The 13,571-nt window shown below is 54.5% G+C and overlaps 1 protein-coding gene and 1 long non-coding RNA gene across 2 annotated transcripts in view; both read left to right on the forward strand.

Annotated features, from left to right (window-relative positions):
- The window catches only part of ERGIC1 (endoplasmic reticulum-golgi intermediate compartment 1), a 113,164-nt gene that overhangs the window by 53,031 nt on the left and 46,562 nt on the right, over positions 1–13,571 (forward strand). Inside the window, exons 2-3 of the mRNA XM_019982892.2 lie at positions 431–492; positions 7,635–7,707. Coding sequence (XP_019838451.2) covers positions 431–492; positions 7,635–7,707 — 135 coding nt within the window. The remainder of the gene's footprint in view (positions 1–430; positions 493–7,634; positions 7,708–13,571) is intronic.
- On the forward strand, positions 7,714–12,084 carry LOC139177977 (uncharacterized). Its single transcript, XR_011562387.1, has 2 exons — positions 7,714–10,205; positions 10,405–12,084. It is a non-coding gene; the product is annotated as an uncharacterized lncRNA (long non-coding RNA).

The raw sequence follows: 13,571 nt of genomic DNA on the forward strand, positions 1-13,571 counted from the left end.
GAGAAGGCAGCGTCAGAGAACTCAGGAAAGACTGCATTCCCCTGTTCCCTTGGCGTCAGCACTCGAGCTCAGTTCACTCCCCCGACGCTTGCTGAGGACGTGCTGTGCCCCAGGCCCAGGCAAGAGGCTGGGGGTGCAGCTGGGATGACACCTAAGGAGTCCCAGCCCTGGTGGAGGACACACTCTGATGGGGGCAAGACCAGCCAGGAGCCATAGGCATCTGAGGGGTCCCGGGCATCTGCCTCGGGCTGATAAGTTGTGATTAGGCAGGTGTGGGGCCCTGGGGGGTCCTTCAGGCCTCTTGGAGGAGCTGGCTCTGGGAAGGATGGCCACTGCTGACCTGGGGGGGCCCCCAGCTAGCACTGTTCCCCCCACTGCCTGGCATCTGTGCCCTGCGCCCACCTCACCCCATCCCCTCTGCTGTCCGCAGGTTTGACATCTACAGGAAGGTGCCCAAGGACCTCACACAGCCAACGTACACTGGCGCCATCAGTGAGTAGCCCCCTGCGTGCCCTCACGCTACCCTCCATACCTGTGCCCATCCACCCCCTGCAGAAACGCTGGGCCAGGGTGGGAGACGGGGAGACAGGCAGAGGGAAGAAAGGACGGGCATCCTGCCGGGCCCTGTGTCTAGTCAGTCCTTCAGCCCAGCCGTGGCCTTGCTGTAACCCCACACAGCATAGCATCACCTGTTTCTGGAAGGAGACACCAGAAATCATCAAGGGTAGCTGCCCCTGGGAGGGGAAATGGGGCCTGGGGGTTGGAGGACGACTTTTCTCTCCACACCTTTCAGACTGTGTGAGTTTTTGGTGTAAGGATGTTTCTATCCCTTTAAAAAAGTAACCATCTCTCACAGATTTGGGTTTCTGACTGCCAGTCTTCACTAAAAGGATCCAGGCTCCCGGGAGAAATGGCTGAGAGCAGGGCTGGGGCAAGAAGTGTACAAAATAAACCTGGACTCCTTGTGCAGAAAAACAAAAAAAGTGCACAGAGGGAAAAAAAGGGTGGGGGCATGTCACCAGGCCCCAGGAGCCAACCCGAAAGAGGGCAAAGCCCAAGCTGCGGCAGTTTGAGTAACACAGTAAATAATGGTATGGACTTCCCTGCTGATCCAGGGGTTAAGAATCTGCCTGCCAATGCAGGGGATATGGGCTCGATGCCTGGTCTGGGATAATTCCGCACGCTACGGAGCAACCAAGCCCATGCACCTCAACTACGGAGCCCGCGAGCCAAAGCTAAAGAGAAGGCACCTCATTGAGAAGCCTTTGCACTGCAACTAGAGAATAGCCACCACTCCCTGCAACAAGAGAAAGCCTGCGTGCAACAGTGAAGACCCAGCATAGCCATAAATAAGTGAAACAAAAATAATAGCACTATTGGCTTATTGCCAAAGAATTAAGAAAAAGGTCCGTGAGTCTGGAGTGATCTAAATAAATGGGGGAGAAAGGATGGATCTTCCTTATAGAGGAATTCTAAATGATATATATTAATATACCCACTTCCCGGAGGTACAAATCAACTCTCCTCTCCTGGAGTGTGGGCTAGTGACTCGCTATTAAAGAGGACAGAATGGAAAGGAAACAGTGACTATGGTGGAGACATCCAGAGGTGGCCCCGTGACTGAGTGACGAAGGTTAGCATCAGCCAGTGAGAGAGAGGTCACGTGGATGTCATCCATCCGGCCCCCACCGTGGGGTGTGATGGGAGGAGCACCTCACCTCCGTAGGATCTTCCCCCCAAAGCACAGCCCGGTGCAGTCATGGGAAAGCAGCAGACCCCCCCGCCAACCCAGCCTGGGGACCCTCTGCAGGACACCTGGCCAGCACCCTTCAAAAGTGGCAAGGTCTTGAAAACCAAGAAGAGACTTGAGGAACCGTCACAGATTTGAGACTAAGGACACAATGACGAATGGCAAAATGGGATCCCAGGCCAGGTCCTGGAACAGAAAATGGGCACCAGAGGGGAAATTAGCGATCTAATAAATCTGTAGCTTAGTCAGCAGTTGTAGTGTTAATTTCTTCAATTTGACCAATATACCAGCGTTATATAAGGTGTTAACAAAGGGGAAGCTGAGTGAAGAGTGTATGAGAACTGTCTGTGCTATTTTTGTGTTCTATTATTATTCCGCGATAAAGTTTATTTTAAATAAAAACAAACCAAAAGCAGCTTGCAAGCAGGAATGCTCTACCCACATTTTCCCAATGAGAAAATGGACTCAGAGAAGCGAAGCGACTTGTCTGAAGTTTCACAGCTTGCAAGAGGTGGGCCTCCCTGTACCCACCCTCGCCTCTCCAGCACTTCATGTGGGAGAGGGACCCTCCCCGTGGCCAGCCCCCTGAGCGGGGCCCTGGAGCAGGGCAGTCGGACAAGAGGCCACTGCTGCCTCCCAGAGCAGGCTGCTGTCAGGTCGGGGATGACGCTGGGGACTCCCTGCAGCCCAGCCAGCCCTGCCAAGCTCTCCCTCCTCCAGCTTCAGTCATCCAAGCTCCAGGTGCCTTCTGGAGCCTGGACCTCCACATGCCTGGAGAAGAGGACAGAGCAGCCTGGCAGCAGGCTTCAGGTCTGGCAGAGCTGGGTTCATTCTCCCGTTTAGCAGCTGGGTGACCTTCGGAAAGTCGGTACACCTCTCTGAGCCTCAGTTTTCTGATCTGGGGATTAAATGTGATCACACCTGTCAAGCATAGGACACATGCCAAACCCTCCAAGCTCGGACCACACGCCTCTTCTCATTACTGTCCTCCTGGAGCCCACGGCCCATGAGGATCAGCGACTGCAGGAGCTGTGGCACTTCGTGCCTTGATCCCCAAGGAAAAGGTATTTGGGGGACATGAAGAAAGGGGCTTGTTCATCTGTCCATTCAATAAATTTGTGAACCTTGGTCACAAAATTCCAATGAGGTTTCCTGTCTTCTTCCTACAACCATCCAAGAGCCCAGACCATTTCTTTGCAGGCTCTGCAGTCCTCTCCCTTGTCAAATATGTTTAACAATCAGGTCTGTGTCCTAGAATTAAAAAAAAAACATATTCAGGCTTTGCAATACCTGCGTCATCATTTTACCTGCTCTCTCCAGGCGGAGCGTGCCAGGCACACCATCGCTCCCTGCCCTTTTCCAGCTGATGTCTTGCACACCTTTCAGACCAGCATGTAGATGGCCACCACGTGCCTCTTTCCAGCTGTGTTGTGTTCCATTGTCCAGCCACCCCAGTTTATGTAACCAGCCTCCTGAGGCTGGGCGTTTTGATCCCAGCTTATTGCTATTACAGACAGCCTTGTCCATATGTTTTTGTATCCTTGTATGGTTATTTCTGTAAGGTAACCTTCCTAGAAGAGGAATTACTGGGTCATAGGACATGTGCATTGTAAAATGTAGAAGGTACTGCCAAATGACCCTCCGGGGACATGGTCTGCTTTGCAGGCTTGAGCACAGTGTGCAAGAGGGCAAGTTCCCTTGCACAAAAGGAAAGGCGTAAGCATGGGAAGCCAGCCCTTACCGACCATTTAGTGAACAAATATTTATCCACCAGGTCTGAGGCCGGGCCCCGTGCCAAGTCCTGGGACCACGTTGATGAATGGGCTTCGGTCATTGTCCTTGAAGAGCGCATGGCTGAGCAGGAGGGCAGGCACAGAAACATGCCATTTCCTGACGTCACCCTTAGCGCTATTAATAACAGAAGGAAGCAGCAAGGGTGTTGGAGACTCAGAGGTCGAGGTTTGAATTTTGCCTCCTGTACTGAGGCGGCCGTGTGGCCTTGGACAAACCCCCCGACTTGCCAGCGTCTGGGGTCTTGGGTCCAGGGCCCCCTTTACTGGTTCCACCGGCCTCCCAGGAGCGAACGTGGGGTCACATTCCTACTGTCCCGTGCCCAAGTCAATTTCAGAAGAAGTCTGGAGTCAGCGTGCCTGAGCATCTTGCCCAAACATGGACTGAAAAACGCTTCAGTATCAGAAGGCTTTTTTGGTGGAAATGCTTCCTACCTGTCTTCACGTTTCTCATTCATTCACTCACTTGACTCAGATGTTTATTTCCTGCCTTCTCTGAGCCAGGTGCTCTGCTAAGCCCTGAGGCCCTAGTGGTGCTGAGCTGTTGTCTGGCCCCCAGTCTGGAAACAGTGTAGGAACAGTGGACCCACAGCCTGGGCTGCTGGACGCTGCGACTCCGCGGAACAAACGCTGCGCTCACCCCACTGCTGGGTCCATGCCTGGGCCATCTGCAGGCTTGGGGCAAGGAAGGCAGTTAGAAAATTTGGATTCCTCTCAGTTGGCATTGACCTTCAAAATCACCTCCTAAGTCTGTGCCTGTTCATCCTTATAGCAACCAATTGTCTTCTGGGACTTGAAGGTGGGATGGGAGAGGTGAAAATGACTGAAATGTGAGTCAGAAAAGGTGTGAGATGCAGGTAAAGGGTGCTTTGCCCAGCTGGCTGTTTTTTTGTTTTTGTTTTTAATCAGGAGGCATCATAGCTGCAGTGGCTTATTTGCAGGTAAGAAGGGGAAAGCTGTGAGTCTGGGAAGTTTGGATTGCCAGCCAGTCTTCTGCAGTGGATTTGTTCAGCAGCTGGAGAAGACATTTGACATTAATTTCTATGCCATGAGAACAAACCACATGGCCACTCTGTATAAAGTGATGTGACTCCTGCCTGGACATAGGTTGCTGCATGAGCAAAGCATGTGGACACTGTTCTCTTTGCTTAGAGGAAAAACTCCTATGCTCATGGCAGGACACAAGACTGTAGGGGCAGTACCTCTGGGCAGGGGGCTCTGGGTCGGGAGTGAGAAGGAGACTTGCATGGTATGCCTTTTTATACAGATTGATGATTTTTCTTATCATTTAGAGTAAAACCCTTAAACTCTGCTCATACAGCTTTTCTCACAGTTTGGAAGAATGGGGGAGTCCCTCCAGCATGCCCCCTATCTGGGTGTGGGTTTGGAGGTTTGGTGGGGACTCTGGGGTGTCCCTGTGCCATCCTTCTCTTGGGCTCTGAGATCTCAGGGTACTTTTCTTGGGGCATTGGCTCCAGAACGGTCAGGTTTCAGCCCCCCACCCGGTGTGTTCTGGGGTCAGACCCTTCCCTTCTATGAGCTTTCATTTCTGCACCCTCCATGAGGGCTTGTGCCCTCTGCCACACGGCAGCATGACGTGATCTGTATCTATGAATGTTCCCACAACAGGGCATGTTAGGTGCCCCTCAGACACTTGTTCTCCGCCTTCTTCCCTCCGAACACATCTTTGCCTGTTCGTTTTACCATGAACAGGTGATGCAGTAATAACGCTGCTGCTGCTGCTGAACACCTGGCTTCAGCATCTGTCAGGATGGCCTAGTCCCCCCGGTGCTGGCTGTCGAGAATGCAGCTGAATCAGTAGGTGGGACTGACTGAGAACTTTTTTCTTCGTGGGAAACTGAGGGTCAACCCATTTGCTGCTTCCTGAAAGCAGCGAACCCACCAGGGTCTCCCTGATGACAATCCTAAAATGAGTTAATGCTTGCACCGTTATTACCTGTCAGGCACCGTTTCAAGCCCAGAGCCTGTGTTGTGGAAACTCTCAAGCAGTCCCGTAAGGCAGGTGTTACTATTGGTGCCATTTTGCAGATGAAGAAACAAGCAGAGAGAGGTTAATTAGCTTACCCAGAGACACACAGCATGTGAGTTAGCAGGGACACGCCTCTATGATATACGCGGATGAGGCACGCTGAGCCCGTGTTCTGTATTTTGGGGCCTGGCTTCCTGTCTTCCACAAAGCCTATTATCATCTTCTACGTACCCAGTCCCAGGCCAGACGCTGGGGTTGTGGAGTTTTTGCCTTCCGGGTTATCCAGCTAGTGAAAGGCAGGGCTGCAGATAATCAATAACATGTGGAAGGTGTTCATATGGAGGCTGGTGGCACAGAAGAAAGAGGGACCGATTCCACCTCTAAGGCCTGGAGGAGCTTCCCACCAGAAGGGGCATTTGAGTTGGGCCTCAACCTGGGAGGATGAGTAGGGGTTCACCAGGCAGAGATGGTGACGAAGGAGGAGGCGTGAAGACGGGGAGGTGCCTTCCAGACAGAGGATCCTCGCATTTAGGGACCAGCACATGGCCCGGGGTGGCTGGATAGTTAGATGTTGCGGGTGCTGTCGGGAGATGGGGCTGGAGAAGAATTGAGGGCCAGCCCCAGGGGTGCTTGTTATGCCCTGCCCCAAGAAATGACTCCAGGGTCACAAATCCCAGCCTCGCCAGGGGCCAGGCGGGCAAGACAAATATGAGTGACGTGGGATGACCCTGGAGCTCCGTTCCACTCTCTGTGTTTAGACTTGTAGGACCGTCAGTCCCTCCCACGGAGAGCCTTCTCTGGAAGCGCGGTTCTGGGTGTCCTTGGTTCTCACCTCTGATGGGGACTCGGGCACGTTGATGAGTCCACAGCACGTTGATGAGTCCACAGAGAGAGCCTTCTCTGGAAGCGCGGTTCTGGGTGTCCTCGGTTCTCACCTCAGATGGGGACTCGGGCACGTTGATGAGTCCACAGCACGTTGATGAGTCCACAGAGAGAGCCTTCTCTGGAAGCGCGGTTCTGGGTGTCCTCGGTTCTCACCTCTGATGGGGACTCGGGCATGTTGATGAGTCCACAGCACGTTGATGAGTCCACAGAGAGAGCCTTCTCTGGAAGCGTGGTTCTGGGTGTCCTCGGTTCTCACCTCTGATGGGGACTCGGGCACGTTGATGAGTCCACAGCAGGCGGGGAGAGATGGCAGTGGACACCCTGCCTCAGCCTTGGAATCTGGGTGGCAGGAGGGAATGCTGAGGCCTGAGGCAAACTGGTGAGCTCAGGCCACCCCCTCGTGGAAGCAGGGCTCGATTGTTCTGGAGCAGCCAGAAATCTGGGCTGTAATGTGGCATCTGCACATTGGTCGATGTCGATTCCAGGGTTTTCTCTTGCTTTGTGTTCATTTTGGCTGCGCTGGGTCTTCATTGGGGTGCACAGGCTTTCTCCTGTTACGGTGTGTGGGCTTGGTTTTCCCACATCATGTGGGGTCTTAGATCCTGGACCAGCTATCGAACCTGCGCCCCTGCATTGGAGGGTGGATTCTTCACCACTGAACCACCAGGGAAGTCCCTCCAAGTGTTAACATATATACCCACTGAGCGAAACAGAACACATCTGTGGGCCATTGAGGCAGATGTCCTTTTGTGACTGATGTCTGTGTTAAAATGTTCTTGTGGGGAGAAGCGGGGCTGGCCCCTCCAAGGACTGGCACTGGGCCTTGGCCCGTAGGAAACCAGGCTGCACAGCAGGAAGGAAGCGGCGGGTGAGGAAGGAGGCGTCGTCCGCCGCCCCCCACCTCGCACATGACTGCCTGGCCCGTCTCTCCACTCCCACCCATCCCCCTCCATGGAAAAATTGTCTTCCGTGAAATCAGTCACTGGCGCTGGAAGGGTCCCGGGCCGCTGCCTTGAAGGATCTGACCAAACCTGGGGCTCTGTCCACATGGGCAGGTCAGGTCAGCCGGAGGTGGTCTCCCTTTGTGGGAGTGGGGCTGCTTCACGTGCAGGCCAAGAGGCGGAAGGGGCTTTGGGGGGGTCTGTCTGAGGGCGGGGGCCGGCCTCCTCCTGTCAGTGCCCACCACCCCTTAACTGGGCGTCTGTGTCGTTTCTTTCAGTCTCTGTCTGCTGCTGCCTCTTCATCCTCTTCCTCTTCCTCTCGGAGCTCACTGGATTCATAACGACAGAAATGTAAGTTATACCCCCCCCGGGGTGGGCCATTCCAGAGGTTCCGGGGACCCCAGACAAGAAGAGGGAGGGGCTTGACAGAGGAGAGAAACCTCCGAACCTTCCGCCTCCCAGTTTCAAAGCCTGTGGCATCACTTCTTCCTCTGTTTCCTAAAGGGTTTTAAAGCTAGAGTAAAAACTAATGTCGCTTTGTTGAAGCCGAAGAGAAAATTTTGGTTGCCTTCTGGGGTCCGGATGGCGCCTCCTGGGTCCGCAGAGGAGCAGAAATCATTTGCTCATGTTTGCCGTCTCTGTGTTTGGCCAGTGGGCTTTTTTCCCTCTGAGTCATCACAGGGTCATTTGATGTTAGAGCTGGAAGAATTCAGAGGAAAAAAAGAGGGCAGCTTTCTACCCAAGTGGAGGCGAGGTTCTGACATCAGAGGGCAGCCCCTCCACCGCGTCCCCTCCCCTGTCCTGAGCCCACACTGGGTGCGGAGTCCGCGTGGGCTTCCTGGCAGTGATTGACGCGTTGTGAATGCATCCCGGATTCCTAGAATCATCTGTTGTCTAGATAACCCAGTAAATCCTCTGGGGCCTGTGTAACATCGAATGCCACTGGAATTATTCAGTCACGGCCTCATCAGATGCCCCTCCAAGATGAATTAGACCCAGAAGCTTCCTGCTTTCACCTCTGTCTTCCAGACCTCTTCATTTCCATGTTTACAACCCTGAAAGTCATCACGGGGCTGGGCTGTGGCCACCCACTCCCCTGTCCAACACTGGAATTCTCTTTTTCACTCATGGAATTTCTTGGTTTCCTGTGCCTCTCCGTCAGCCACAAGACAATAGGAAACGGGAAGCGTAGCTGTGCAGCCACCCCGCCTTTCATCTTCAGACGGCCCTGGGACGCAGTTGTCCCCTCTTTACAGAGGAGGAAACTGAGGCTCTGAGAGGCGGGGGGCCCTGCCCACGGTCCTGCCTCTCCCCCACCCAGCCGCCACAATTCGCTTCTGAAAATAACTTTCTGTCCTCCTCTGACGTGGGAGACTTTGTCTTCCTTGTTCCTTTGATCCTGTTTGTAGCCCTGATGATACCAAAGGCCACATGGAGCAGTAGAAAGAACACTGGACAAGGCCTTGGGAGATCCAGGGTCAGGCCTCTGCTCAGTTACTACCTGCTCTGTGACCTTGGACAAGGTGCCACCCCTCTCTGGGTCCCAGTGTTGCTGGCCAAACAAGGCAGGGTACACCAGAATCAAGGCGCCCTTCCAGGTCTGAGGAGGCTTGTCTGCTTCCTAAGACACAACCCCTTGACCAGGCAAGGGTCAGACAGAGGACTTTGTTCCCCCCAGAATGGACTCTCTCCTAGTCAAGTACGCACATTTGGGCCACTGGATATTTCACGGGTCATTGCATCGTGATTTGGAGGTAGAAGCAGGGAGAGCAGCCAGAAATTGAGACCTGCTGGTGTAACTAAGGACCTACTGTGTGCCAGGCACCTGGTGGTCTCTCCCAGGCACACCCCACTCCCTGGGAGGGGGGCTGCTGTGCAGACTACTCATGTTCTAGATGAGGTGAGAAGGGGTCCCCACGTGGCAGCTATGAGGAGGGAGCCCTGACCACGTCCCAGGTGCCAGGTGCAAGGCTTTACGTATTCCAGGCAGGGACGCTGGCAAGTGCAAAGGCCCCGAGGCAGGAGCTACCCAGTGTATGTATAGAGAGCTGGGGTGGATAGAGCAAAGTGAGCACACAGGGAGAGCAGAACGTGGAGCCAGTGGCCGCTGTGCACTGCCGTAGGTTCGTGCGGATCACCCTTGGTCCTGACCCCGGAAGTCGGGTCAGATCTGCCTGACTCACTCCTGTGCTGCACGCTCAAGAGGAGCCAAAGATGCACGCACTGACACAGACGGTCAGCAGGCAAAAAAAATGGAATGTGTCAGGCAGTGGTAGAGCTTTGAAGAAAAAGCAGGATGGGAGATAAGGAAGGTATGTGGTGTTCTGTGAGATTTTAACAAGATTATTTACCTACAAGGACCTTAACATAGAGCCTTATATACTTTAATATCAGTAGATCCATATCACTTCAGACCTTTATTCATTTCATATTTCTTCCCTGTGTAACAGAAAAAAGCAGTGTGTGTAACGAGTGCTCTTGTGAGTGTTCATTTCTTTGTCCTTTCCTGAGTTAAGAAGGGGCCTCCCTCGCCTTTTGCCGAAGTCCTGAGGGGCAGTTCCTTCAGCTGATCCTCGGCTTCACCCATAGTGAGGCAGGGCGCCGAGGGACCACCCAGCAGATGCGTTTGGACGTCAGAGCCAGTGACCGCGGCAGGAGGAGCCTGCGGCCGCGTGCAAACCAACCAGCTCACCCGCTTACCAGGGCGGGGCCCACGCCTTCCCCAGGAGCACGGTGTGTCCCCGCCGCTCTGGCCCGTTCCCCTTTGCAGGACGTCCTCTTCTTGGCTCCTGGGGGCATTCTGGACACTCTGGCCCCACCACCTGCCTGGAGAGGAAGAAACTTGAGGGGTGAGGGGCAGAATCCAAACACAGGGGCCGTTCACTCGGTGCTTGCCTTGTGTCCGGCTCTGGGCTGATGAGCACTTCCCCGTGGGGAGAGAGGGCAGGGGGGTGAGAGGAGAGGCCTGTGGGGCCAGAGGCTCCGTCCACGATGATGCAGTGACCTTGATGCCTCCTTTCTCTCTGCGGCCTCGTGACCAAGGAGCAGGAGCTGCCCAGAGGGCGTCCTTAAGGGCGAGGACTCCACGGAACATTCCAGAGGAGTAGGAGTTGTGTCTCGGGGTCCTTCCTCTCTCAGAAGCTTCTCTGATCACCCCTGGCCCCCAGGAAGCGCTGCTGGTCCAGGAAGGACTGTGGGTCACAGTTGCTTTCCTTTTCGGGATGGCTGGCCCTCCCTGGCAATCTGGTGACCACCATGGATCGGCCTCCCCACTCCCCACCCTGAAATTGTAACCCGAGGAGATGAGGTCACTGCTGGTGGATCAACATCGCTCCAGCACTGGCCTGTGGTTCTCAGTGACATAATAGGCTATTCTGACCCAGGCGGGTGAGAGGGAGACCTGTTTGTCTGCGTGGTTGGACTTTGACCCGGCCGTCAATTATCCATGGGAAAGTGGCCCTGCAGGGTGCGCAGAGGCTCCGTGTTCGCAGGGGAATGGCACCCCATCCTCAGAGGACATTGCCACAGTACATTCCGGTCTTTGACTGCCCAGGCTCTGGCTCTTCTCTGTTATTAACTTGATGAAGATTTATAATTAAAAATATGATCACTGGATCTCTCCACTGATCATTTACAGCTTAATACAACACATTGTACTTTCCAGTTTTGATTTATAGTGGGTGACCATGTGCTGGTCACCTATGTCAGCACTTTACAATGCTCATCTCTTAATGGTCGCAGAACCCCTGGTGCCAGGTACTGCTGTTGGCATCAGCCTGACTTTATAGCTGTGGAAACTGAGGCACCAGGAGGCTAAAACCACAGCGAGGTTGGTTAGTGAGCTGTCTGAGCAAGAATCAGGCCTAAGCCTGTCTGAGGGCAAAGCCTAGACTTGGTACCAGGCCCCTCTATCCTGCCCTTTCCTGTTCAGAGCATTTTGGAGCCCCAGGGACACGGGAACTCCTGTTTTCTGGTAGGAATAGTTCCCTGAGAGACTTGGATGCACCATTCTAGGGGGAGGGGGCTGCACAGGCAGGAGGCCCTTGCCCACCAAGTTGGAGCTTGGGCATTCCCCTGAATTAATTGGGCATTATCCTCACACGCAGGCCCAGAGTGGGGTGGCCAGTAGCTTAGCCAGGAGGAGGGGCTGGACGGCTCCCTAGGAGCCCAGGTTACCCACTCTGACGTCTGGATTGGGAGCCCAAGCTGGGTAGAGAGCCATGGTGACCACGTGGAGGAGCAGCGGGAAGCCTGAAGGCTTCTGAGCAGACTGATGGGATCAGGTTCGTGCCTCGGAAAGATCACCTCTTGCAAAGATGGGTGTGGGATGAGGTGACCCTGGAGGCCAAGGCCTGGTGAGGGGAGGCTGGATGATGACCCAGGACAGAGGGGCTGAGGGTCCCAGGGCAGTGGCTGTGGGGAAAGGGGCGAGGGGCAGGACTAGGTGGCTGGAAAAAGATGCTTTCTGGACATCCGCCTAGTAGGTCATAGATGGACTCACTTGCCCCTGGAACTGTCAGGATTTCAAACTCGGTCCCAGAAAGCTTGCCTGCATAACCTCATCCCTCTCTTACCACTCCCACCTCAGGCCCTTACCACGAGCCTCACTGCTGTGTAAGTTTCCATTAAATCAAATGATTAAGCATGGAGGTCAGCGACTTTGGGCAGGAATCCGAAGTATTCAAGTACTCTTCTAAAAGCAAATAAAATTGCTTTCCGTAGATGTCATCGGACTCACGCCTCAGCCTAGAATTTCAAGGCCCCCTGTTACATTCCACCTACCCTCCCCTGCCCATACCTCCCCAATCCCTCTCTTCCTCTCTCCCTACGTGGCCGCTGCTCACTGACCCCCATGCTGTCTGGCGTCCTCCACCTGGAATGTGCCTCACCCCAACAGAGGTCGTGAGCATGCACTTTCTGTTACCGGTTCAGGGAGCCCTTGTCTGGGGTGGGGGCTGGGGGTGGGGAGCAGATGCTGCAGCCCACCAAGGGGTGCAGGGTAGAGATGACAAAGGGAGGGGCACAAAGGGAGTGGACCCCTTACACCTCCATGCCCGGTAGGTGCTTGGGCCAGGGGTGGGGTGAGGTGGGCTGGGCATCTGGAGTTCATCAGGAAGATGGTGGCCCCTGCATCAGAGGCCTCCTGGGAGCCACCTGCCTCTCGGTATTTCACTGATCCTGTCCCATCCAGTGGAATGCGGTGGAAAGAGCATGGCTCTGGGCACCAGTGGCTCCAGCTTCAGATTCTGCCTGTCTGGTTTCCCAGCTGTGTGATCTTGGCCAGTCTTTTATCTGCCTCTGAGCCCAGTTTCATCCTTGTGAAAACAGAACAGTAACTAAACGGTGGTGTGCCGTGAGTATTAAACGAGCTAATATGTGTGAAAGGCCCCAGCATAGTGTCTGGCACCAGCTGGGTGCCCAGAACTGGGACGTCTCCTTGGATTAGCAAGGCCAGCTTTTGTGCGGGCCTTACAGTATACCAGGACTTCCCAGGTGTGTCAGTGGTAAAGAATCCACCCGCCAGGGTAGGAGATGTGGGTTAGATCCCTGGGTCGGGAAGATCCGCTCGGGTAGGACATGGCAACCCACTCTAGTATTCTTGTCTGGAAAATTTCATGGGCAGAGGGGCCTGGCGGGTTACAGTCCATGGGGTCTGAGAGTCGGACCCCACTGAGCGACTGAGCACCACAGAATGTACCAGGGACTGCCAAGCGTCTTGCACACACGTTTATTCCTCACAGCAAGGCTGTGAAGTAGACTCTGCCGCTGTTCCTGGGACTTTAAAAGAACTCAGTAAACGTTATGGTAATAACAGTAAGCGTAGCGGACAGTCAGTCACTGGGCATGTATGATTTTCTGAGGTTGTGTCCCCGTCCTCCGTCTGGAAAAACAGCGGGTGAAGAAGGGAAAGCCCCCTGTAGGAGGTCAGCCAGCCCGTGGGTGGCAGAGCTAGGACCCTGGGAGCCTGGAGGTCTGTCGTGCAGTCTCGCTCTCTTGCCCCGGCAGGGCCTGTGCTTTGTGCTAGCCCCTGAGACACAGAGGAGTGACGCACACCCCTGGCCCAGGGCAGCCCGCAGCTTTGCACCGATCCTCACACACGCCTGTGAAGTCGCTGGAACCACCAGCCCCCTTTTTCTCCTTTTCTCCCTCCCCTTTCCTTTCCTCTCTCCTCCTTTTCTTCAGGTACGTGTGTAACATACAGTGGGCCGATTTCT

Source organism: Bos indicus, chromosome 20, assembly GCF_029378745.1.
Source record: "Bos indicus isolate NIAB-ARS_2022 breed Sahiwal x Tharparkar chromosome 20, NIAB-ARS_B.indTharparkar_mat_pri_1.0, whole genome shotgun sequence".
NCBI lineage: Eukaryota > Metazoa > Chordata > Mammalia > Artiodactyla > Bovidae > Bos > Bos indicus.